This window comes from Balaenoptera acutorostrata, chromosome 6 (assembly GCF_949987535.1).
Source record: "Balaenoptera acutorostrata chromosome 6, mBalAcu1.1, whole genome shotgun sequence".
Taxonomy (NCBI): Eukaryota; Metazoa; Chordata; class Mammalia; order Artiodactyla; family Balaenopteridae; genus Balaenoptera; species Balaenoptera acutorostrata.
In genome coordinates, this window is record NC_080069.1 from 112,918,973 (window position 1) to 112,946,112 (window position 27,140).

Sequence of the window (27,140 nt, forward strand, 5' to 3'; positions counted from 1 at the left end):
CTGAGCACAATGCCTGGCAGCTATTTTGGTAGTTTTGGTCAGGGTTCTTCATCACCTGATCCTTGCCCACCTGACCCGTTTCTTTCCTGCTGTTTTCCTTACACACACCCTGTTCCACAAGGCTTCCTGAGCGAGGCACGAAGGCTCATGTCTTGTGGCCTTTGCTCACACCTTGAATGCCATTCCTCTCCCAGACAATGCCTTTCTAGCTATGTGGCCGACTCTGACACATCCTCAGGGTCTCTCTGATTCCAGAACCTGTGCCCTTTTCATGGTGTCCCTAGAAATAGAGGATGGGGTCAAGGGAAGAAGATAGGGGGATGTCCACGTCTAATCATGAATGTGTTATGTGTTATGAATGAATGTGTTAACCTATGAATGTGTTAACTTTACATGGCAAAAGGGACTTTGCAGATGTGATTAAGTCAAGGATCTTGAAGTGGGGAGGTTATCCTGGATTATCTAGGTGGGCCCAGTGTAATCACAGGGGTCCTTATAAGAGGGACGCAAGAGGGTCAGAGTGAGAGAAGACGAGTTGATGATAAAAGCAGAGGGAGAGGAGATGTGATGATGGAAGTGAAGGTCAGAGGGATACATGGCCATGAGCCAAGGAATGCAGGCAACTTAGTTTCCCAGACCCGACTCATGGAGCCATTTTCAGGAAGTCCCTCTGGGGCCCTGTTTGTGGTGCTTTTGCTCTGTACCCTGATAGGGAGTGTGTGGTCTAGGAATGGGGCCGGATTGTCACATGAGCAACCAGCCAAAAGTGGACTTTAGGTTGGGACTGGGTTTGGCCTTGGTGGTGAGTTAATGATCCATGATATCCTTTCAAGGTATCTCTCAAGTCACCAATATGGACCCGCCTAGAAAAATCCCTCCAGGCTGTTATGACTGCGGAGACGGCTTCTATAACCCGACCACGAGGATTGTCAAGGACTATAAGAATCGCTTTCTGAGAAATGCAGGTATGTGGCACATGTTTTCTCTTCTCTCATCACACATAGGTTTGGTCTATGGCCATACCACCCTGAACGTGCCCAATCTCGTCTGATCACATGTAGGTTTGTGCACACATGTGCACACACATGCATGCATTTAGCGAGAAAGAAGCTTTTGCCAATAATTGATTGTCCGAAAATTGACAAAAATTGACTGTCTGAATGTTTCACTCTTTGGAATTCTCATGGCTGACAAGTCTATACTTAGTCACAGAGTAGGGCAGAGGACATTAGTGGTCTAACTGTGACAGCACATAAGTGTAGCACTGAAAGGATTCAAGTACTTATCTTTGCATGCTTCCCTGCAGCTAATAAGTGCCTGCTGTATGCTAGACACTCTGCTTGGTCTGGGCACCAAAGCTAGCCACAAACCCCTTCCTCGTGGAGCTTATGTTTGGCAAATAGCAGACAAGTACTACGAACAGTTAATTGCATCATGGAATAAGCATAATGAAAGGGAAAAACATGGCCCTAAATGGTGGTGGGGGGTAGTGGAGATGGGAATGGGGTCCCAGAGAGGTGGGAGTGATGCCGTGGGAGCACAAAGAAGTGGTATCTAATCCAGAACTGGAAATTCCGAGAAGGATTCAAGAAGGAAATAGCTAACCTGAGACCCAAAAAATGATGCGGAGTTGACCCTAAGGTGTGGGGAGAGGGTTTTCAGCCGAGGAACCAACACAGGTAAAGGCCTGGAAAGTGAGTGATGCCATGTGGTCCAAGATGACTGCTGGCCCCTCAGCCTGGGGAGTACCTTGGAGGATCCAGAACCTCAGTTTGGTGAGTGAACACAAGCTGATCAGACTGAGAAGGACTGACTTACAGTGACCAAACTTGCAAGAGGTCAATGTACAAATAAGAACAAGAACATTTTCCTTTAACACTGTGATTCCTAACCCTTCTCTTTTCTAGAGTCATAATCCCACTAGGAATAACCAAAACTACGGACCCTCTTCGTAGAAAAATGCCCACATATGCACACACACAAATATATATGTGCACACACACACATACACACACACACACACACACACACACACACACATATATGCATTTTGCTTATAGTCTTAAGGGGTTGATGGTTCCCCTAAAGACCCAGGTCAAGAAACCCTACTGTGTAATGAGAAAGAAACTGCCAGGTAGACCAGAAGGCCTGGGTTGGCTGCTGAGTGTCTCCACTCCCTGTAGGGAAATTTACTCAGTAATTCAATGATGATCAGAAAGTTGCCTTGCGGTGCTGGAATAAGCGCAAAGGGAATCGTCAGCTGATGTTGTGGCTGAATCCTGGAGCTGAGATACCCCTCGCCCACTGGGTGCTCCTGGGGGAACATGGCAAATGCTTGTGTTCCAAGTCCCTGGCACTTTTCTCTGACTTCTCATCTTCCATTAACAGAGTGTACTATATAGAACACTAATTCTGCTGGATATAAATAGGCTCCCATGAAGTTTCTTGATCAAATCAACTAAGGAGATACTGAGTTAAGTAATACTAAACAGTTTTACTTACTGAAGGGCTTCTCAGGACCTTTTAAATGCTGGTATACTTTGTAGTTTTCCTTCCCGGCACTTATTTCAACTGTAATTAAATACTCACTTGTGTAATGAATTGCTTACTGTCTGCCTCTCCCACTAGACGGTAAGGTCCTTGAGAGCAGGGACTCTGTCTGTCTTGTCTCCACTTGTACCTGTCCAGTGTCCAGTCAGAAAAACAAAGAAGTTAATATCAGGAAATTGGTTAAGTAAGTATTGGAGAGCTGAAAAATCAAAAGGAAGACACTGAAGTGATAGAGAAAGTAACTGCAGGAAGCAGCTACCACCTCAAAACTGGCGGGGGAAAGCAAGAGATTGGGTTATTAGAATGTAGATTGATAGAGGCCCCCCCAACCAGGAGCTGCATCCCAGACTTGTGAGGAGGGGGCGCTGCCCAGGAGGGCCTCCGGAGAGACAGCACAGTGACGCTGATTCTAGGAGCGTGGGGAAAGCTGGAAACTGGAAGTGAAAGGCCACTGCTGAGACACTGACCAGAACAACAAGCAAAACAGGAAAGAGCGTGTCCCCTCCCCCTCTGTCTGCCTCGAGGCACCTGACTGGGGGCCAGCTGGCAAAGGGGAAATATCCTCCACGTGGTCCCAGTCCCAGCATCGCCAAGCAGAGTGTAGAAAGGTAGGTCTGGAGTTGAGAGTCAGTTGCTTCATAACTGGCCCCATCAACTGCTTTTTGTTGCTCAGCATCCAAACACAGTCTTCTCTGCTGCAAAGATAACACGTTTATGCTTTTTTGTATTACAAGTTGCAGCTATCCTTCCTACTAATACAAAGATGCTCTCACCACCTCCTCGGAGAGGGGAGACCTTACACCCAATAGATGTTGCATCCATCTTTGAGTAATGTTATCCCTTGACAGACCTGCCTAATCTACAACCTACACGCCACTGCCAAGAATCTTCCTATAAAATATTAAGGGGAAAAGAGGAAAGAAGAGAAAAAAAATTAGTTAATAAAAGCAAATATGTAGATAGATAAATGATATAGCTACTGTTATACATAAACATACAAGCAAGGAAGAAAAGCTGTATCGTCGATACAGTCCTCTTTCTATAACTGGTCGTGAGGCTGTAGTTAATACTTATAAATTCCTTTTTCTATTATAAATTCCATGTTCCATTAGCTTTCTGTCTGCATTTCAGTTGGTCTGGTTTTTTAACAGGTTGGGCGACCCAAACCTTCATCCTTGAGGGGCCTGAATCCTTACTGGTCCTGCCTTTTTTGGTTGTTTCGTTGGTTGGTTTAGTTTTGCATTCATTTTTACTATTGGCAGTGGAAGTACTAAGGAGTGCCCTAGAGAACCCCCTTGGGTTCCATACAGCGTCTCCTTTCCCCAGTAACAGCAACCCAATTTCCACCTGGCCATCGAGATCCCTCACTCCAGCCAGAAACGTATTCCCCTACTTTGCCTGTTGTTTCAGTGGCATAAGGTGCCAAAATGGCTAGGTGGCTGTTTCCACTTCCAGTTGAATCGAACCATTGTTGTATCACTTGGTGGGACCATTTCTCCTTGAGAACTAAGGCCTCTGAACCAGTGAAGTTCAAAGTTACAGGAGAAAGGAAGCAAAATTTTTTCTTAAAAACTGGCACGCTGCTGTAGCTCCAGCACCAAGCACAGACCCAGGCACGTATTAGGCGCTCATTAACTGTATATGAAAAAGATAAATTAAGGAATGAGTGTGTGCTGTGAATCTCTACCAGAGAGATATATTTACGTCATTTCCTAAAATTATTTGACCATAAAATTAGTTGGGAGATGGGGCAGCAGGGAGAATTTTTATGGCACTAGTGTTTTGGGGAATTCTGCGCTAGCATAATCTTTCTTCAGTTGTTGTACAATACAACTGATGCATTTTCAGTTTTCTAGATTTGAATTGTATTCCAGTCTTGCCTCACTGAGGGGACATGCTGGTCCTGTGCAGGTTCACAGACTGGTGGAGAAGACAGATACAAAAAAATATAATCACAATATCATGAGATGTGGGCCCTGGTGGGGGGAAGCCCTGGAGAATGGTGCAGGGGGGGATGAAGAGGGGGAATTGATCACCTGGCCGGGATGGAGGGTGTCAGTCAGGAAAAATGTCCCAGAAGTGATAGGTCTTTGTTTTGGCTGCGCCGCATGGCATGTGGGATCTTAGTTCCCCGACTAGGGATCAAACCCGCGGCCCCTGCAGTGGAAGTGCAGAGTCCTAACCACTGGACCACCAGGGAATTCCCCAAGTGATGGGTCTTAAAGGATGAGTAGGGGTCTCATAAACAGGATCGTTGGGGAAGGGCATTCCAGGCACAGGGAACAGCATGGGCAAAGACACAGAGGCATGAATGTGCATGGTGTGACTGGGGAATCAGAAATTGTGGTTCCCAGAATCTTGTGGGCAAAAGCCATGCTTGATGACAAACTTTAAAATGCATCATGGGGATGCACAGAGGATTTTAGGGCAGTGAAGATACTATGGATGATACTATGATGATGGATACATGTCATTATACATCTGTCCAAACCCATAGAATATAGAACACCAAGAGTGAACCCTAATGTCACCTAAGGACTTTGGGTGATTATGACGTGTCCATGTAGGTTCATCAGTGGTAACAAATGTACCATCTGGTGCGAGATGTTCATAATGGGGGAGACCGTGCATGTGTGGGGCAGGGAATATATGGGCAATCTCTGTACCTGCCTCTCAATTTTATTGTGAACCTAAAACTGCTCTAAAATATTAAGTCTTTTAAAAAACTGCATCAGGGGAAGGGAAGGCCATCCTTAGAAGGGCAGACACTGATGATTGTTTGGATGACAAATATTTATTGACCAGTTGCTATGGGTTGGGCTCTGTGTTAGGCATGAAGGTGACAGCGGCATCCTAGAGGCTCTCAGGCAGCAAGAGAAAGTGACAGTGAAATGGATCGTGACAGTTCAGAGTTGCTGCAAGAGAACCTCGTGAGGATCCCAAACCCTGGAGGCCAGCAGGCCAGGGAGGTTTTCTGGAAAAAGCAAGATCTAATGTGAAACCTAAATAAGAGCAAACAAGTGCATCAGGGTTGGGAAGAGTGTTAAAGGCAGAGGGAACACGATGTGCAAAGGATTAGAGATGAGGGAGAGCGCTGCACATCTAAGAGGCTACAGGTCGTTCAGGAGTGTGAGACACCAATATGTCAGGGGAAAGTGAGCAGGAGAGGAGGCCCAAGAGGGCAGGAGGAAAGCTCACAGGTGTCTTTTCACCTGAGGGCCGTGGGGGAGTAAGGGAAGGTTTTAGGCAAGTGGAATAGTAACTGATTTGTCCATTAGAAAGATTTCTCTTGTTACATTAGAAAAGGGGCCAAAGGATAGGAAATGGGAGATCCTTCCAGCAAGATGGCAAGAGAGGGGCATCTGAAGGGCCACGGGCCCCAGGTTCCAGGCTGCCTGCTGGCTGACACTGGGCCAGTGCCTTCCCTCTCTAGGCCCCTTTCTCTTCATCTGTAAAATGACATGGTTGAACTGGATAATTTCTAGGGTACTTCTAACCTTAAGAGTCTATGATGGAGGAGAAAGGGAGACAAGGGGTATTTTGGTCCTGATATTATAGGACAGATCAAGTTCAGAGTGTCCTGAAAACCACTAAAAAGGGGTCTCTGGTAGTAGCCACCTGGTCATTACCCTTGACTTACCTCACCCTGCCGGGGACTGACGTGGCCTTCTGTCCATCTTCTGTTTTCCCCCGGGGCCCTTTCTCCCCTGCATCCCAATCTGCCCCGTAAACGGTGCTTCCTGTTGGCGTCCTGGAGGCTCAGGACCGCTGGCCTCGTGGGCCTGAGGCGGGTGACTGAGGCCATCCCAGAGTAAACACAGTGGCCTAAGCCACTGCTATTATGAGGCACATGCTACCTGGGTGGGTCAGAGCCGGGGATGCTGTTTTATAGGAGGTCACAGGCTGGGGCACCAGCAGAAGGGTCACCTTTCGCTCTGAACTGCCTCTGGGCAGAGAGAAAGCCCTGGACGGCTAAGCTGCAAATTGCTAGGCTGTGAGCACGCTTGACAGATCCAGGTTTGCTAGACTTGGGTTTCCAAGTGTGCCTTTCTTCACTGGAAAGGACAGTACCTACTGCTGGATCACTGTGAGAGTTTAAATCCATCCTTCTGCTCATCCAAAAGTGTTTGAGTGCCTGCAGTGCGCCAGGCTTTGGGGAGCAAGGCAGGCAAGAATTCTCTCAAACTGTGGCTGTCAAACCTTTGGACCTTGGCTCGTATCAGAAATGATTTACATCATGACCCAGAACACTCACGTATGTATTCTTACATGAGATGTGCTATGATCGTTTCTATTCAGTTTTTTTTTGGCCTTACGGCGCAGCATGTGGGATCTTAGTTCCCCAACCAGGGATCGAACCCGCACCCCCTGCATTGGAACCACGAAGTCTCAACCACTGGACACCCAGAGAAGTCCGTTATTTTCTATTCAGTTTTTTAAAATGATGGTTGCTATGCACTAAATTGATTTCACAACCTTCTTAAGGGTCAGGACCATTGTTCTAGGCAGCCTTCCCTGACCAACACCTCCCTCCCCGCCCCCCGGCCTCCCTCCATCCTGTCTGTGTGAGATGTCCCTCCTCTGTGCTCCCACAAGCCTCACAGCACTTAGCCCATGACAGTAGAAGAATCTCTATTTGCCTATCTTCCCCACTAGACTAAGAGCTTCTTGAGGGCGGGGGCCATGTGTCTGTGTCTGATTCAGCCCTGGGTGTTCTGCACCTCACACGGGTCCCACAAGTTGGAGGTGATTCAACGTTTGTGAAAGAAAAGCAGGCATGCGGGCAGAGGACCTGCCTACAAGTCCCTCAGATTCTTCAACAAATTATACAAAATTCAGTCCCCGGCACATAACAGACAACTTATTTTCAATAATAAATATAAGCCATTATATTTCTCTGCACCTCCAAGTTTGAAAAGCTTAAAAGCTTAAGTATTAGAGATCTCAAACCAGTGGCTCTCAAGCCAGAGTTTTTGTTTGGCTGGCCCCATGTTTGAAATGGCATGGGTTTGGGCACCAACAGGGGGCAAGCACTGCCCAGGTTCCCACCACTCCCTGCTGTCTGACCCCCATTAGCACCTGTCATTGTTTCGGGGTGGGGGTCGCACCATGCCGCAACTTGCAGGATCTTAGTTCCCCAAGCAGGGATTGAACCCCGGCCCACGCAGTGAAAGCACTGAGTCCTAACCACTGGACCGCCAGGGAATTCCCAGCATCTGTCATTTCTTTAAGGTACCCACCTTAAAGCCTTTGAGCTTATGAGCCCTGCATCTCCTGGGAACTCTACATGCATCCTGTGAGCTGGGAATGGGTGTGTCCTGAGATTAGGAAGCCAGGTCAGGGAGTGAAGAATGACAGACTGGTGATGGTGAAGCTGGAATTCTAACCCACTCCCATCTTCCTACACGCCCTGTGGTCTTTCCACTCCCCCCTGATGCTGCCTCTGCTGGGACCATAAAACCATAAAAGACGGCAACTCAATGGAGGCAATATTGCAATCAACACAGCAGACACAAAACACAACAGAGACTGAGTTAGGAGCTCCCTCCCGCAGGAGGCTTGAGAGCGGGAAGAGGTCAGAGAGATAGCGTGGTGCGTTGGAGAAATGCCCAGGACCTAGAATACACACATCCAGCCGTCCTCTGGTCCCGGATCCACCACTGGCCAGCTAGGTGGCCATGGGTAGCTTACTTCTTGTCTCCCCTTGGAGCCTGTTTCCTCATCTGTAAAATGAGCATTATAGTAGTACTTAATCTGGAGGAATTGTGGTTAGAAAAGATGGAGTTAAGTAAGCAAAGTACATAGCACAGCACCCAGCTCAAGGCACGTGTCCAGTGATCGGTAGTTGTGGCTGTTATCATTGTGCTGATTACTGACTCAGGCTGGGGGAGAGAGAGGAGAGTAAGCCCTGGGGTTTGTTAAGATTTCTCTAGGTGTTTGAGAGGGGAGAAGGCTCTGAGGGGACATGTGATTGGACGTGCTAGGTCTCTCTGCCTCCACAGGGGTTTTGCTGGGGAAATGAAATCTTCCTGAAACTCCGGGGTCTGCAGACTCTTGACTATGGTGTTCAGAGTGCCAGTCTACCTCTCACCCCCCTGTCTCTTCCCACCCCATGGTCCGGCCCAAGCAGACTAGCTGCCCTCCATTGATCAACATGGCTCTATTCTCACATCGTATGTTCCCCCCGCCGAGAATGCCCTTCCCCCTCTCTCCCCCCCGTCACAGTCCTCGTCTCTCCATGCTCAGCACACAACAGAAGGCCGTGGTTCACCTGCAAGCCCGGAAGAACGGCAGGCAGCTTCACCTGCGCGTCCACAGCTCAGGGTCCCGAAGCTGGGAGAGGAATGCACACCGAGGAGGCTCCTTACCAGGCCCTCGCTAAGTGCCTTACCTGCTTATCTCTGCTCTTCCCAGCATCCCCAGTGGGGAGTTTTCAGGAGCCAGAGTTTGCAATGAGAAGATCTGGTCTCAAATAGGTTAATAACTTGCTCCCAGTCACACAGCTGGCAACAGAGTCGAGTGGAACCCAACTCTGCCCAATCCCTCTTCTTTTCCTTCTTCTTGCCAGCTTTGTGTCCTAGCTTGTTCTTTCTTTTTTTATATATTTTTAAATTAATTTATTTATTTTTGGCTGCTACTCTGCATTGCAGTGCACGGGCTTCTCATTGAGGTGGCTCCCGTTGTTGCAGAGCACGGGCTCTAGGCACGCAGGCTTCAGTAGTTGTGGCACATGGGCTCAGTAGTTGTGGCTCGTGGGCTCTAGAGTGCAGGCTCAGTAGTTGTGGCACACGGGCTCAGTACTTGTGGCTCGCGGGCTCTAGAGCGCAGGCTCAGTAGCTGTGGCGCACGGGCTTAGTTGCTCCGTGGCATGTGGGATCTTCCCGGACCAGGGCTCGAACCATGTCCCCTGCATTGGAAGGCGGATTCTTAACCACTGCACCACCAGGGAAGTCCCTGTCCTAGCTTATTCTTTACTCGGCATCTCCGCTCCCAGACACGGGGCTGTGTCTCATTCACAGGTGCTCCTGCACCAAGCACAGTTCCTGGTACCAGCGGGGGAGCTCAGTGATGCTCTAAACGAATGAAAAGGTCCATTTGAGAGTCTTGAGACAAGAACACCACAGTCCCCAAATGAGATGCTACCTTTTTTATAAAGGGTCCTTTACAGACGGTGGGCCAGTAGGGAAGCATTGGAAGACATTTGGGATAGTTACCTTTAACATAGTGGGAAATTGGGAGATAACTCTAACCCTTAGCCCTGCTACTGTCCCCTTTCGTTCCTCTCAGGAGGGATGCGCCTGAGCCGTGCTGGCAGTGTGTACATCTCTTCGAGTAGCTGTTGCTTGCCTCAACGTTACTATCAGGAATCATTTGCAAAATAGCTGCACCACTAAGCCTTCCTCCCTCCCCGCAATTAATGACACCCCATGCGCGTGTCTCAGATGAAAGGCACATTATTAATATTCAAAGGAAAAAACCCTCGTAACCATTTTAACATATACAACTAACAATGAACTAAATTTGCTTTGTGGAAGACAGAGAGTGAGCATCCCAAATTAGTTTATGTAAAAGCTGAAATTCCTCCCCGAAAGGTCTCAGTACCATCCTCAAAGAATATCCTGATCATCAGAAATGCTGTCAAGATTCCCGCCAACATTATCCCCTTTGTTGTCTGAAACGTTGAATCAAGCACATCTGGCAAATGTCCTAGAGCTCACAAATCTTTCAAACAGCATATAATTCCCAACGGTTAAAGAGAGAACGCCACCGCTTAATCGTGCGCCTCTTCAAAATAGCACCAACTTTCCTTCAATCAGAAACAATGGCTTGGGCTTCTTAAAAATATCGCATACCAGTGATTATTTGCGGAGAGGGCCCCTTTGCGTTTGAACCTGTAGGTTTCAGACAGAATTTAAAATCAAGATCACGAGCCTCGTTTGAATGTATGCTCGGGTAAACGGACAATGGGAAGAAGCAGGGGTGTGAATCGGTGTCCAAAGAGTGACCTGGCCTGGGTGATTCGGAGTCTTTTGGAGGTGACAGCTGGCTCCACCAGAATGAGGACGGAGAGGATGAAGGTGATAGGGGGATGAGGTGACAGGTGGCATTGACTGAGCCTTGACCCTGCACCAGACACTCAGCTACAGGGGAGGGGTGTATTCGCATGATCCCTGTTTGACAAATGAGGAAACTGAGGCTCAGTGAAGTTAAAGAATTTCCCCAGAAAATTTGGCAGACACTGGGATTCACACTTGGGCTCATCTGCCTCCAGAGATTTGCCTCTTTCCACTTTGCCCAGCCAACTCCAAGACTGTCTGTCCACAGAGGTCTGGGCACGGAGCTCCCAGACATTGGTGTTTATCTGCTCCCCACCCAACTTTTAAAAAGCTGCATAGTGAGCACCTAGAAGTGAAAGACCACTTGGCCTTCTAAAGTTTTTCTGGTATTATTTAAAGAGTTGAAAACTAGAAACATCCCAAATGTCCAGCAGGAGGGAACTCATTAAATAATATATGATATAGCCTCGGGAATTCCCTGGCGGTCCAGTGGTTAGGACTCAGTGCTTTCACTGCCGTGGGCCCGAGTTCAATCCCTGGTCGGGGAACTAAGGTCCTGCAAGCTGCATGGTGCGGCCAAGTAAAAGATAATATATGATATAGGCTTACAATAAAATACAATGCAGCCATTAAAATGGCAGTGAAGGAATGGATCTCTTGATATACAAAGGTATCCATAGTTTATTTCAGGTGAAAAAGCAGGATAATAATAATAACCACCATTTACTGAGTGCTTACTATGTTCCAGGCACTGGTTTGAGCACTTTGCATAATTTATTTTCTTTTATCTAAGAAATAGTTGTCTTTATTATTTCCATTTTACAGATGATGAAACTGAGGTGAGGTGAAATGCTTTGCCCAAAGTTACCCGGGTAATAGGTGGCAGGGCTGGAATTTGAATCCAGGTCTAGCTGACTCAGAGGTAAAGATGACATTTGAGCTGGTTCTGAATGAGAAGCTGGAGTTTATTAGTGAAAGAAAGAAAGAACCAAGGGCCTTCCTTGTGGCTCAGAGACATAAAAATATCCAAGGAGTGTAAGATGGCAGTAGTGGTTCTTTTTCCCTAGATAGTTCTCTGCCCACTTTATTGCTCAAAAACTGGCCAAGGAACACGAGTCTTTCAATGCCACCAACAAACCAAGACTCTTCTCATCTTGAAGCCTCTGCCTCCACCTGACCGGTGAGAAAGCTGAGACCCAGAGAGGGCAGATGACATGCCGGACCCCACACAGCCTGTCTGTGGTAGGGCCGGGGCTGGACCCGCCTTCCCACCAGCCAGCCAGGGCTCCTTCGGCAAACCCAGACTGTCCCCCACCCTGCTTCCCCCGCGGTTTCTGCAAAATGGCCGAGCGAGTCTCCTGCCCCGCCCCCTCCTGCTGTCATCTCTCCTCGAGACAAAAGGCAATTTACCCAAACGTTATAATCACCTGGATGCTGGCACGCAGGGCCATGCCTGCCATATCTGCGATACTGTTAGCAGCACCATAGTGAAGGCTTTGTGGAGGGATAATATCACATTGTAACTGCCGAAGAAAATGCCCACACGGATCACAGATCCCGGCATCTGCTTTAAGCAAAAGGGGTATGAAGGGAATTATGAGTATCAAATGCCTTCACTGTGCCAGGGACTTACCACATCCCAGCCCTTTGAGGAATGCATCATTATCCCTATTTGGCAGATGGGGAAACTGAGCCTCAGAGAGTAAGTAACTTACTGACAGGAGCAGTTACTAAAGGGAGGAATTGGGACTTGAACCCAGGCATCTCTGACACCAGAGGCCACGCTCTGAACTGATATGAACTTCTCTGAGAGTCTGGCAAAGCTCTGGACCTTCTTCTCCCCAGAGAAATACACTAGAACCCACCCCCCTCCCCTACAGAGGGTGGGATCGGCCCGTCAAGGTCCTTGCTCTAGGAATGACAGCCTGCCCTGCCTTGCTGCCCCTCCCTGACCTGTGGGAACCGCCCCCTGCCCGACTCTTTCCCCAGTTCCAATTCCAAAGGCCCTGGAAATTCCCCTTCCAGCCATTGTGCCCACAGGACTCTGACAGCAATACATCCCCCACCCCCCATAGCAGCCTCCTGGAAGCATCCAAAGGATACAGCTTCCCCTTCCGTGGCTGGAGTCCACCCGAGCCAGCACCGCCGTGGTTTGTTTTGTGTCCTTTAATAGAAGTGGATGCGAGGCCAGAGCCCAGGGGGAAAGAGCCTCATCTCGCTTCCTCAGCCCACACGCTGGAACTCAGGGCAGTTGGCTGAGAGCCCTGCTCAACCTCAGGTCCAGGAGAGGCAGGCAGGGTTACAGGCCGGCTCCAGGGACTGCCAGATCTGCCCTCAGACCCTGGTTCTGCTGTTGGCCAGCTGTGTGATCTCAAGTTAGTCTCTTAACTTCTCTGAGCTTCGGTTTCCTCATCTGACAAATGGGGGTAGAACTACGACCTTCCTTCCAGGATTGTGGTGAGTGTTACTGAGATGATGCAGGGGATGCAGCGAGAGCAGTGCCCAGCCCACGAGGAGCTTAAGGGCTATCGGAGATCACACTTGGGACTGTTTTACATCCCAGGGACTAGTACTGGTTGAGAAGCAGGGGCCTCCTTAACCCCATGCCCCCAAGGGAGGAGCCAGGGTGACCTTGGCAAGCTGCCCTCTGGCCTCCTCCCACCTGCTTTTCATGCCAGTTTCAAAACTGGGCTGGAGGCCTGCAGTCCCCTGATCTCTCTAGCCCGCCTTTGGCACTGTTCTGGATGTGTTCCCATCATCCTCAGCATTTCTTATTCATCTGGAGCCTCAGACCCTCTAAGATCCCCCCAGACGCAGGCCCTAACTGATCCCCTGCGGATACCAGGGTCTCACCTGGGGGCCACCTCAGTGCCTGCCACCTCCCCAAACCAGTGCAGGGTCGGGGGTGGGGAGAGATGCAGAAACAGTCACAGGACCCGGGATGGGCACTCTCTGGACGGAAGCCTAGAGCCTAAGTGTTCAAAAGGCTGCAGAGAACCTCCTGCCCCTCAAAATATAGGTCAGAAAGTAAAATAACAGAAACCAGAAAAAAAGTATATGGAAGGAAGTCCAACATAATTCTATATTCTCCATGATGTTTATATTAATGTTTAATCTGGAATATCAGATATGAGATTCTTTTTTTTTTCAATATATTTATTTTATTTATTTATTTGTGACTGCGTTGGGTCTTCGTTGCTGCGCACGGGCTTTCTCTAGTTCCAGCGAGCAGGGGCTATTCTTCGTTGCGGTGCGCGGGCTTCTCATTGCGGTGGCCTTCTCTTGTTGCGGAGCATGGGCTCTAGGCACGTGGGCTCAGCAGTTGTGGCTCGCGGGCTCCAGAGCGCAGGCTCAGTAGTTGTGGCTCATGGGCTTAGTTGCTCCGTGGCACGTGCGATCTTCCCGGACCAGGGATCAAACCCGTGTCCCCTGCATTGGCAGGCGGATTCTTAACCACTGCTCCACCAGGGAAGTCCCAGATATGAGATTCTTTCTCCAAAAAACCGGGAGTGCCCTGCTTTGCTGGTGCCAGGAGTCAGAAGCACAGTGTGCTGGGGGAGCACAGAGAAAATGGTAAGTGTGTCCCAAGTCAAGTTGATGTTCTGGAAAAGGTGGTGTTTGGCTAGGCTTTAAAGTTTGAGAGGTGGATTTTGCTGCATGGAAGGGAAGGGAAAACATGAGCAAAGGCACAGAGATGCAGGGGCCTGGGTACTCAAGCTGGAGCACCTGAGACCCGCTGCTGTGTTGGAAGACAGAGGAGTAGTCAAGGAAGACCTCCCTTAGGCAGTGATGGACGGAGTAGGCTTCGATGGGTGTGTAGGAGTGTGTCTGAGCTGGGCATTCAAAGCAGAGGGACACAGTGTGGGCTGGAGAGAGGCTTGAATGCCAGGTTAGGGAGCTTAGCTTCAGTCCTTCAGACAGTAAAGACGTGGCAGTTGCAGAAAGATTTTTCAGGGAAGTGTGTAGTGGCTGAGGGCTGCAGCTCTGGAGATAGACTTGGGTATGAGCCTGTACCCCCTTCTTAGCTGAGTGAGCTGGGACATATAACTCCATCTCTCTGAGCCTCAGAGCCCTCCCCTGTGAAACGGGATAATAACACTGACTTTGGGGCTTCCCTGGTGGTGCAGTGGTTGGGAGTCCGTCTGCCAGTGCAGGGGACACGGGTTCGAGCCCTGGTCTGGGAGGACCCCACGTGCCGCGGAGCAACTGAGCCCGAGCACCACAACTGCTGAGCCTGCGCTCTAGAGTCCGTGTGCCATGACTGCTGAAGCCCGCACGCCTAGAGCCTGTGCTCCTCAACAAGAGAGGCCACCGCAACAGGAGGCCCCCCTCGACGCAACTAGGGAAGGCCCACGTGTACCAGCAGAGACCCAACACAGCCAAAAATAAATAAATTAATTAATTTTTAAAAAATAATCTTTAAAAAAAAATAACACTGACTTTGCAAGATTGCTGTGAGGATTAAGTGAGTTCTAGTCTGAGTTCCGTAGGTCCTTAACATCCTAACATCCCTCCTGGCCATCCCCACTGTCCCAGCCTTAATTCTGCCCCCAGCATCTGCCACCTGGAGGACAGGCCCAACTGCCAGGCCTGTCCCTGTCAGTCCATTGTCCACATGCAGCTGGAGAGCAGGGGCAGAAGGGAGCAGAGGGTCAGAGCAAGGGCCGACCGAGTGACCTTGGCCTCAGCACTTGGCTTCCCAGCGCTGCCTGTGTACAGCGGCCAGGCATCACAGACATCTTTAGTGAACACAAATGCAACTATGAGTGCTTGAAAAATAAAAGTGGGAACCAGGGAAACAAGAATAGCAATATAGATGGTGTTGGTGACTTTGCACCCTCCCCTGCTTAGCACACACCTGCTCTGGAGTGAGTGTGGGAGATGTGAATCAGTTGGTCTGCATCCCTGTGCACCTCCTGTTGTGTGAGCACCTTGCCACACACAAGCTGATGCTAGTATTTAAGGATGTGTATTTTTTTTTTTTACCAGTAGGGCCCATAAACACAGGCCAGCTATGCATCTGGACCTCAACAGCAGGAATAACTCTCTGTCCCAATAGTGTCAGAATCCCAATAGTACGACACTTAGTGAGACGTCCTTCTCCAGTCTGGGGCTTTCCTAAGAGATTCCCAAGGGTCATTATGACCGTGGTCACTTTTCCCTTTACCCACCAACTGGAGCATCTGCAATGCCACCTGAGACACCAACTGTGCACATAACAAAGGTGGTATGAGAATTGCATGAGATCAGGCATGGAAAGTACATGCATGTGCTCGGCACATGGACCTGATACCAGCTCACCATATTCGTTGCCCAGACTCACCCTCCCCTAGTCACAGCCCGATCCAGCCCTAGGTCTGACCTCGAAGGTCTCAACCCAATGGTATCAACATATTAAAACAGAATGTATCCACGCTCCCATATTAAATGTAATTTTTTGCTGTTAAAATTTCGAAAGGATTTTTCAAACTTTGTTTGGTAGATGATTTGACTACAAGACTTTAACAATTGGCTGTGATTTCTTGAGAGCCGTATGCACACTGGAGAATTCTTGACAAATGAGGAAACCAAGCCTACGAATTGATTTCAAGTGTAATAACATTGTTTTGATTTCTAAATTTAATAATTAATTCAGGCTTAATGCATTAATTATAACATTTATTAATTTCAGTGTTGCAGTTTCTCTTTCTATGTTTCAGAGTCAGTCATTTTTTCCTATGTCTTGTACAGTTGAATAGGCCTTGACAAGCTTGTGGGTGCTGGGCCCTGCCCCCTAGTTCCCCCATGGGTGAAGCAGCCTGGCCTCACCAACCCCCCCTACCCCCTGGAGACCTCCACCCACCCAGCCCAGAAGATGCTCCTTTACAGGGAAAGCAAGAGCAGCCCCGGGCCTCCCTTCCTGCCCGACCGTGGGCTCTGCCTGGACAGCCACCCGTCAGTCAATATTGGCAACGCCGTGGCCTTGGCTTCTGGCCACACCTCTGCCAGCAAAGTTCAAAGCCTCTTTGTTTGCAGGAGTTGGGACAGGGATGCCCCGGCACTGGTTGCCGCCCTCACCCCTGCATTTGCACAGAGGGTGTGGCCGGGCTTTGGGGACTGCACCTGCCCACAGCCTCGGGTGCCAGGTTTGCCATGCACCTCTCACCCCAGCCACAGTTCACACAGGAGCCGTCTGAGAGCGCGCTGGCCTTGACCCCAGGAAGAGAGGGCAGCCCTCACAGCAGAGCTCCTGCCCTAGAGCCTGGCGTGGCCTGGCGTTCTGGATGCGCGCTGGGCTGTCACTGCGAGCTGCACGCCTCCTCCCTTGACATCTGATCACACACACAGACTCAGATGCTCACACACCGCCTGCCACTCACCCAGCCACACACCGCGTGTCACACGCAGGCTGAGGGTCCCCATACGGGCGCACTCTCTCCTCTTCACCCTGCGCCTCAGACAGAGCCACTTACACACTCACGGCACACACCGATGCATGCTTGCACACGTTCACACTCACACGGGTAGATTCCCACACTTCGATGGAAACACACCCACTTGTGCCCGTGCACACACAGCCTCACCAAGCGTGACCATCACGCCAGCACTCTGTGCCCTTCCCCTCCCCGCTGGTGGAATGAGGTGGGGAGACGGTTCGCACCTTGGTTTCCTCGTCCTGACTGGGGACAACCCCTTTTACTCACTGAGAAGAGGACAGACGTGCCCCTCTCCCCACAGAGCCCTGTGCTTCCCGGGTGCTCGGCCGGCGTGACCCTCATCCCCTCTCCCGAGGCTGGACACCTCGACTCATCCTGGTCTCCCCCCTTTCCCAGTCCCCACCCGAGGCTCCCACACACCAAGTGGGCGCTGCAGGTGTGCTTGGCCCAAAGGCGTGCCGTGAGTTAGCGACATCTGGCCTGTGGGTGCCTGATGACCTGAATCAGCCCGTTTGCCCTCTCTGTGCTCGCCTGCCCCTCGCTTTGAACAGAAGCATTAGTTGAGCTGCGGCTCTTGATCCTTGTGTAAAGACCTCCTCCTCCCAGCTCCTCCCTCCACCCCCGCGGGGAACCACAAGTTCCAGGGGTGCTGAGTTCCTTAAGAACACCCCCTTGAAGGTACCCAGTTTGGGAATTAAAGGCCCATCGAAATGATGATCCTAGCTCACACTTCCCGGGTACCCACCTAGGGCCGTTCAGCCCCGCCAGTCCCCAGTCTGCCCTCTGCCAGAGGTCTGATTAAACCCGCTGTACAGACAAGGAGCCGGCTCAGAGAGGGGCAGTGACTTGTCCAAGATTACCCAGCAAGATGGCGGCAGGGCTCACAAAGGACCCTGAACTCCCTCCAGCCTATGCTGTGCAGTCACAGGGGCCCTGAAGTCCCACCTTGCAAAGACAGCTTCTGGCTTTCTTTGGTTGTTGGCATTTCCTGCGCACCAGGCACTGTGCTACGCACTTTTCGGGAATGATCTCAGTTGATCCTCCCAGGAAACCTTCCGGGCAGGCACCTCCGCAGATGAGGTGATGACACCCAGAGAGGTGCGAGGCCATTTGCCCAAGGTCTCTGAGCTAGTGGCGGCCGAGCTCCAAAGCTCGCGCCCTTAACAATTGCGCCACACCGCCTCCCTGCCAGCCGTCAGGGGAGCCAACGTTGTGTTGCATGTGCTGTCCGACTTTCAGGACCCTTCTTCCCCCAGCACTGCACCAACCTGCAGCCTGCACGAGTGACACTCTCGGTGACCTGGGCCCTGCCTGGTGGCCTGTGCGGGCCTGCCCCTCCCACCCTCACCGTGGGGCCCCAGGCCAGCCAGGGCTTTGAGCTTCCGGAGTGTGGCTGGCGCCCAGGTGTGAGCCCAGACAACCCATCCTCCCCATGTGGTCGGGCTGCTCGGTCCGTGGCCTCGAGACAGAAAAGGAAACAGCAGCCCCGTGACCTTGGCCCCACCCTTGGCATGTCTGCTTTGCCCTCTCAGCTCCGTTGGCTGAGGGTGGGGAAGAAATTCCTCCCCCTTTTTCTAAATCCCACAGAGCAAACTTATTACTTTTATGTCCCCAAATTTACATTTCTTTATTCATTCATCCACCATATATTTACTAAATACTTTTTAAGTGCTGGATCTGCGCCGGGCTCTGAAGAGTGAATTGATCATGGCTCCCCTTGGCTGGTGGGGGTGACCGTGACCATGACCGCAGCCTGGGTCAGGGAAGGTGACGTCCAGGCAGGGCCCATGGCGGGGGAGGACGGCCGGGGGTACACACATTCATCAGGTGCCTGAAGCTGGGGCTGTGATAGGCCTGAAAGAAAACCATGTTCATGCAGGCAGCCCTGTTTCCTGACCACACCATCTTTAATGCACTGTGGATTTCTACTTCTTTGACAGAAATCCTAGAAAAACACATCTATGTTACATTGGGTTGTTTGTGTTGAAAGAATTAATGTGTCAAACGTACATGTTTAAAATATATTGCAATTGTTATACTCATGTTTAGGCCTTTCTTCACTTTTATATTCACTAAGGTCGAGAAATGGGAAGTGCCCTGGGCCTCTCTTGAGCTCTGAGAGGCCCTGCACCTGAACCAGGTCCTGAAAGGAAGGGTGTCCCCCGCTCCCTGGAGCAGCTTGTACAAAGGCACAGGGGCACTGAACACATGCCTGTGGGCGACTGCGTTAAGTCAGGGTAGCTGCATTTCACAGCGTCAGGCGAGCCGGGGAGGGAGGCAGGCTGGAAAGGTCTTAAGGTCCAGGCGAAGGAGTGGGGAGCCTTTACAGGGAAAGCTTCTCAGTTGGGTGGCCTGTGGTCAGATCTGGGGTCTCTCTTGCTGCAAGTTCCTTTTCTTCTCTGTAAGACGCCCAGTTCTCCTAGTGATTGGTGAGATTCATTGGGGGCAGGAGGGGAGGGGATGCAGGGAGCAGCGAGGTCACTTCCAAAGCTGAGAACCAGAATAAAGAAATATCTGTGCCACAAGAGCAGACAGATTAAGCCGAAGAGTGCCTGGGTCAACCCTTTGGGTCTCAGTCCCCTCTGTCCCCCAGCACCAGGCACAGGGCTGGCCACAGGATTGAGCTTGTTGATTCAATCATTCATTCATTCATTCAACAGATGTGGGCTAAGCACTCCTGTGTGCCAGACACTGGTCTGATGATGCCACAGTGAAGAAGCAGACAAGGCCCTGGTTTCATTGGAGCCTGTAGTGTGGATGGGGAGACAGACAACATGTAAATATACAAGAAAATTGCAGCAAGAGGCATACGCCATGAAGGAGATAAAATGAACACCGGATATCAGGGATCACTGAGAAGTGACATTTGAGATGAGACATGAATGCCAAGAAATAGGTGTCAGGAATGTTTGTTGATAGCAACAAAGACAAATCAGAAGGCAACAGACTTATTCCAGACTTCAACTGGCAAAGCAGTTTTTGGTTGCCTACTGTATGCTGGGTCCAGTGGTCAACAGGCAGACATAGTGTCTGCATTAAGTTTACAGCCCAGTGGGAGAGAAAACTATATAAGGAAATCTGCAAGTAAGTATAGGCTCATAAATTTTTTTTTATTGAATGAAAGATTCTTTAAGTTCTATAGTGCTTTACAATTTTCAAGTTTCATACATATGATTTCATATAATCCCATAATAACCCTTTTTCCTCCCCTACACCTGTATGGCCCCCTCCTCCCTTCCCTCTCCCCACTGGTAATCACTGGTTTGTTCTCCATATTTGTGTAGAATCATAAACTGTGAAGTGCAGGGCCCAGGACAGAGGAAAGGGTGTGAAGGACTTTATTTTGGATGGTTGGGTGTGTGAAAAGGTTTCCACTCCTCTTGGAGAACATGATAATCTCACTTTTTACAGAGCACACTGGATTTTCAGGCATTTTTTAAAATAAACATTTTATTTTAGTACAATTTCAGACATACAGAATTATTGAAAAGATAGTACAGAGAGTTCCCACTATACCCCACATCCAGTGTCCCTATTATTAACATCTTACATTGTACCATGCATCTGTCACAATTAATGAACTAATATCGATACATTTTTATTAACTGAATAAAAATAACTAAAGCCCATACTTCATTCAGATTTCCTCCATCTTTCCTTAATGTCTCTTTTCTGTTCCAGGATCCCACCCATGACACCACATTACATTTAGTTGTCACTTCACCTTAGGATCCTCTTGGCTGTGAGAGTTTCTCAGACTTTCCTTGTTTTTGATGACACTTTTCAGGAGTACTGGTCAAATGTTTTGTAAAATGTCCTTTGATTGGAATTTGTCTGATGGTTTTCACATGATTTGACTGGGGTTGTGGGTTTGGGGGAGGAAGATCACAGAGGTAAGTGCCATTTTCATCATATCAAGGCTATACACTATCCACACGGTTTATCACTGCTGATGTTGACCTCGATCACTTGGATGAGGTGTGTTTGTCAGGTTTCTTCATTGAAAAGTTACTCTTTTTTCGGTTTTTTACCCCCTTCCTATACTGTCCTTTTTACGAGGAGACCACTATGCAGCCCACATCTAAGGAATAGGGAGTTATGCCCCATCTCCTTGATGGCAGACTATCCACATAAATTGTCTGGAATTCTTCTGTGCAGGAGATTTGTCTATTCTCCAACTTTTATGCATTTTTACCAATATTTTTTTACTTTTTAGAAATTCAAGAACCCTATTGGTGTTTCTAGGAACCTAGAAACATTTTACTTCATTTACTAAAATGCATGAAATTACCAAGGCAATAAATTAGAGGGTAGGAAAAAAGCCAATGATTATTTTTATTTTCTATTGTGGATACACATTAATGAAAGATTTGGGAAATACCAAAAACAGAAGAACCTCTCTAGCCCCACTGCTCAGAGCTGACCATTATTCACGTTCAATTTATTATTTTTAATTTTTCTTCTGTGCACAATTTTTACACAGATTATACTGTCTATGTAATTTTGTTTCTTACCTCCTTCCACCTTTTTTTTTTTTTGCTTATTATCATATCAAAAACGTTCCTCCTATGTTGCTATACAGACTCCATCACCATATTTTTTTCAGTGGCTGCTAAATCCTCATGTGGCTCATGGTGTCTCCCACCCGCCCCCCAAACTTAGCAGTATGCCTGGAACATAGTCAGTGTTTAGAAATTATTTGTTAAATGAATGAATGTACAACAAAGTAATCATCCTCTTGTTTTTAGAAGCATAGGTTGTTTCAGTTTTCTTGATTCTAAATGGTACCGAGACAAATAGATTATTCCCTTAGCATAACATCCCAGGGTGGAATTACTGGGCCAGTGGGGGCCAAAACTTTTAAAGATAAATGCACCAAACCAGAAATCTCCCTCCCCTTCCTCTGAACCACCGGCAATTGTGCCGAGGGTAATAATTTACAATTGATTAAAGAGTTTGCGGGGTGTTTTTTTTCCCATCTTTTTTCCTCCTCCTCTCCCCATCTCGTCCTGCCGAAAAAGGGGGAAAATTATCCGAGAAGGTGAAGATGTTCTCAGACAATCATATTAACATATTCCAACAATCGCAATTTGCAAAATAGTAATCACAACTGCCGGGATCTGGGAGGCATTAATCAAAGCTGCAGGTTTAATTCCATTTTAAATATTGATGAAATGTGCTTCGGCAGCCTCGCCCTGGCGTGGCAGGGACAGGGGAGCTGCCTCTCGGCACAGGGGAGGTGGAGGGGAGGGCTGGGGAGCAGCTGCTGGGAGGGGAGGCATCTGTCATTCAAATTGGTGGCTGAGCGGCCAGGTAGAGAGTGAAAGGGGTAGTGAAGAGGGCTGTTAAGTCCATTGCTGTCAATTTGTAACCATCAGGGAGGGGCCTGAGGACTGGTTCAGCACAATAAACCCAGTTGGTCTGGTTTCAGGGTTACCACTGAAGAGGTTGCAGCTGCACTGATTCGAATAGCCCGGAGACTTCAGAACTGTAATTATCAACCACGCTGTTCTCGGTGTGGCAAAAGTGGGCTTCACCAGCACTTAACTCCTTGTGTGCCGCCGCTCTCCCCGCCCACCGTCCCCACCCCCCACCCCCCGGGTTGACAGCCAGGTGCGGATTCCCCCGCAGCCTCCCCGGGGGAAACTGAGGCCCACCGGCTGCCGAGGGCGGTCCTCAAAGGCCAGAGTGTGCAGGCAGAGAGCCTTTCTCCTGAGGTCACAGACAAAGAACTAATGGGGGGGGGGGACGGAGGAGGCCGGCTCTGTGGGGCAGCCTCGCCTTCTGGCACCGTCGGGCCTGCCCTGGGGTGGAAAGTCAGGCTTTGGGGTCTGATGAGCCTTGGCTTAAATTCCGCTGGACGTGGACACGGGGTAAGGCTCGTCCTCTCTGTAAAGTGGGGGTAATCTTTCCTACCCTACTGGGCTCTCACAAAAGACTCAGTGAGAGACGACGTTTGTAAATTACAGAGCACACAGTAGGCTGACAGTAAGCCTTGTCTCCCTGGGCCGGGGAGTGGTGCTGTCACAGAAGAGGAAAGGGCTCCTGGCAGGCGGTCCTGGTTCGGAGGGTAGGATATCTCAGGCCCTCTGCGTTTCAGCTCTCAAGGAGTGTCTTTTATGTCTAGCTTCTGCCATTTGGCACCCAAGGAGGATGAGTAGTTCCATACTCCCGCCTCTTGGGCGGGAGGCACTGAGCTAGGCAGGGGGTGAGGGTAGGAAGCAAGAGACTCTGGTGCTGCGCCCTGAGGACAACTGCTCGAGGGCAGGGGTTTGGGCCGGTGCTCTTTGTCCCCAGGAAGAGGGAAGGCAGGAACGAGGGAAGGACCGCAGGCAGGCAGTGCGGTGCTGGGGAAAAAAACACGGGCTTCGCTGGGAGTCCTGGGGAATGAAGTATGTGCACGGCTCCGTAACCCTCCTCCTGGAATATAATCCCAGAGAAATTCTCCCACGTATCCACGAAGGGATGGACCCAAGAACATTTGTCCCAGCATCATTCCCGGTAACCGCAGGTGGAGGCAACCTGCGTGTCCACCCCTGGGAGGATGGGTAGTAAAGCATGACGGAAGTCCACCATGGAATATTAGGCAGCAGTCAGGAGCAAAGAACTAGATGTCCGCGTCTCAACAAGAATAGATCTTGAAAATGTAGTGTTGAGTGAAAAAAGTGAGGCACAATGAAATTCACAGCACAATGCCATCTATGTAAATTGAAACCACATTCGCACACAAAACAACATCACATATTTTACAGGGCTACGTGCATTTTTAGGGGTATATATCCCGCCATTGGAGTGGGTCTCTGTCTTGGGGGGGGGGGGGAAGGGGCTGGGTGTGGCTTTGGAGGATAAAGGGGGAAAAATGAAAATAGAGTCAGCCCGCAGAGGGGCCTGGCACAGAGAGTGTGCTGTGGACTAAGGGATGTGTCCCACTCAACTCTCTCTCTCTCTCTGAGGTTTAAAAACAGCACAGGTCTTGTACTCAGACAGCCCCGGGGCTCAAGTTCTGGGCTCTCCCACGTGCTAACCCTGTGGCTGTGGATTAGCAACTCATCCTCTGAGCCTGTTAGTCCGTCCGCAGAAAGGCGGGCTTGCTGCCATCGGGTGGTCACGAGGATTAAGTTAAGGGAGATAAATGCATGTGGGCCTACAGGACCCCCAGATCCTCCTCTCCTCTCCCCACCGAAAGGACCTGGGCAAACAGAAGGTGTCAGCCCCCTGGGAAACCACAGGTTCTCTGAAGGGTCCAGAATGGAAAGCCCAGAAAAGAAACGAAGGCCTCGACCGGCTGTCCCAGAGGTGACGTTGGTGGATGTCACACTGGGCACGGGCCCAGCTCAGAGCGGCCCATCCATGTTGTGCCTGGCTCTGTCAGCAAGGTCCACCTCCAACATGCACCCCAGCCCCAAGACCCTGCCTGGGGGCTCCCGGGGCAGGGCACGACCAGCTCTCCCTCCTCCTCTCTTGCAGATGATGACGAGCATGAGTGGATCATCCGGACCTGTCGGAAGGGCTGGGACGAGACCATGGGTCCTAAGCCCAAGCCATGAGTGCTAAGCCCCCTCGGTCACAAGCTTCCTTCTGTGCCCCTGGCATTGGCTGGCCCAGGGGACAGGCTGTAGTTTTAGAACCGGATTTTTGACTCGGGAATAAAAGCTTTCTGCCATCAGTGGCCCTAACTGTACTTTCCTTAGACTATTTCTTGGAGCGGGACCCTCATTCCACCTGCATCAGAATCTACCTGGGCAAAATTGTGAACTAGCTCTTCCTGGGCCCCACCCTAGTATCTGCTAATCAGAATCGCTGAGACTGGGGTCTAGCAGTTTGCATTCTCAGGTATTTCTTACGCATATGGACGTTTGAGAGCCATCACCTTATAATGATAGACAAATGTAATGGAATGAGCAACTCATGTGTGCGGGCAGTGTGGTTATGTTAGCTCAGCTCCACACAACAGCCTTGTAAGAAAGGGCTTAGCATTACCTTTTAGAGATGGGAAATCTGAGGTTCAGAGAAACTGAGTGACCTGCCCTAGGTCACACAGCATTTGAATCCGAGTCCTCCTGAAGATAAAGCCCAGCTGTTTTTTGTTGTTGTTTTTTGTTTGTTTGTTTGTTTACTACAAGCTGCCTGCCTTACCAGTCTTGATTTCACAGGGCAGTAGGACAGGATGACTGTGCCCAGGCTCACAGCTGGTATCTTCCTGGAAGCCCAGAAATGATTACCCAGGACCGCCTCTTCCTCTCTGAAGCGCCCCCATCTGAGCTTCCTACCCTAAGCACGGAATCGGCGTGGTGCCACAGAAAGAATGCAGCTTTGGCATCGTACACACCTGGGTGTGAATCCCAGCGCAGTCACAGGGTATCATACAACCCTGGGCAAGTCACTTCACTTCTCTGAGCTTCAGTCTCCTCCTCTGTAAAATGTATAATGATGCTTAAACCCATAGGGTAGCTATGTGGGTTGAATGAAATAATGCAATAAAGGAGCTGGCACTTAGCAGGTAGTCAACATGTGCTTGCTTTAAAAACTAATTCGTTAGCTGTGCATACAGAGTAATTATTCTTCAGAATCACCCCCAGGGATCTCATGTGTCAGCTGAAAACCAGCAGAGGAAGTGGTAACATGTTCCAGGGCTATACCTGGGCCACAAGCAACCTGGATCACCTGGATCTTTGCGTAACTTTCCCTCCTCAGAGGCTGCCGAATCCTGCAGCCCCCTGTGCCTTGTCCCAAGGGCTGCTCAGGAGAGGGAGTTGGGCCTGGGAGGGCTTTGCCAAGGTCGCAAGGGCAGGAAGCTAGCCTTTGATCTAGGGCCCCATGAGCGGCCTGCTGGGGCAGAGCCAGGAGTCAAGGGAGACCTGGGCCCGCTCAGCTGCGCCGCAGAGGGATGGGGGGATCACCTTTCCCCGCCAGGGCAACGGTCACTCACCTCAGTAGAATGACAGGACTGATGTCCACTGGGGGTTTCCAAACTGTGTTTTGAAAATAAATAAAGTATATTCATGTAAAGAAACACACACACACAAACTTCCTTTTCAAAGATACACATACATCTAAATCAACGCTCGATAAATGGATTGGAAGAGTGGAGGGGGAGGGACAAGGATGGGGTCAGGGATGGAGAATGCAACAACTAACCAGGGGGGCCCTGCAGGGGTGATGGCCACGTACACCCGGAGCTGAGGCTTCTGAGTGACTCTGTGCGGGGCCACGGGGTGGGGCTGGGGCGCTGGGGAAGCCTCTGCGCCAGGCAGAGCCATTCCACTCCCTTCCTGGTGCGCTCTGGTTCGAACAAAAGGTTCTGCTGCTACAAGAACATCTGGCGGCCGGCAGAAGGATGCGCTCTCTCGCTCCCCAGATTACAGGGTGGCTCTGGAACCCGACGAGGCCAGCATGAGACCCAGACTCGTGCCGAAGCCGGGGCCCTGTGGCCCTGTCTCCCATCGCATATTCCCTTTCACGTCGCCATATCAGATTCTCCCCCATCTCCCACTCAGGCTCCTCTGTGCTTCCCTCCCTGGTCCCCCAGCATCTCCTCTTTTGAACTTATTTCCGTGAACTTCTCATCCGAGGATACAGCTCAAATGCCCCCCTCCGTCTTGACAGCATGTCGGAGGGATCCGTCTGTCTCCAGCATTTGCCGGGCTGAGAGCCCCCCTTGGACCCTTCTGAGCCTGCAGGGCTGGCACGGGGCCCAGCAGAGCATGGTCAGGAGTGGGACGGAGGAGAGCAGCCAGCCTGATTTCCTACACAGCTCAGATTAGAGAAGAAACCCACCATCATGCCTTTACAACGCTCAGTTTCCTAGCTGGGAAACAGAACCAGTCTTCCGGGAAGGGGTTTCACTGTCTAGCAGCCCAGATAGTCCGGGGGCCAGGCCTGAGCCTGAGCCCTTAACCAGAGAGCAGGAAAGAAATGGAATCCCATCGTGCTCCGGATGTCAGTGCCAGCACTTCTACTTGCATTAACTTTATTTATTACACAAATAAGACATTTACAAAGCACAACATGAAAGGTATGTAACAAAACAGACATTGGTTTTACAAAAAAGTGCTTACAATTTTTTTCCGCGTGTGTGTTTTCCTCCTTTTGTTTTGTATTTAAATAAATAGTCTTG

At 50.0% G+C, this 27,140-nt stretch overlaps 1 protein-coding gene across 1 annotated transcript in view; it reads left to right on the forward strand.

Moving 5' to 3' along the window:
• The window catches only part of MORN5 (MORN repeat containing 5), a 34,111-nt gene extending 9,463 nt beyond the window's left edge, over positions 1-24,648 (forward strand). Inside the window, exons 2-3 of the mRNA XM_057549439.1 lie at positions 834-965; positions 24,491-24,648. Coding sequence (XP_057405422.1) covers positions 834-965; positions 24,491-24,570 — 212 coding nt within the window. The 3' untranslated portion in view covers positions 24,571-24,648. The remainder of the gene's footprint in view (positions 1-833; positions 966-24,490) is intronic.
• Positions 24,649-27,140: the final 2,492 nt, after the last annotated feature.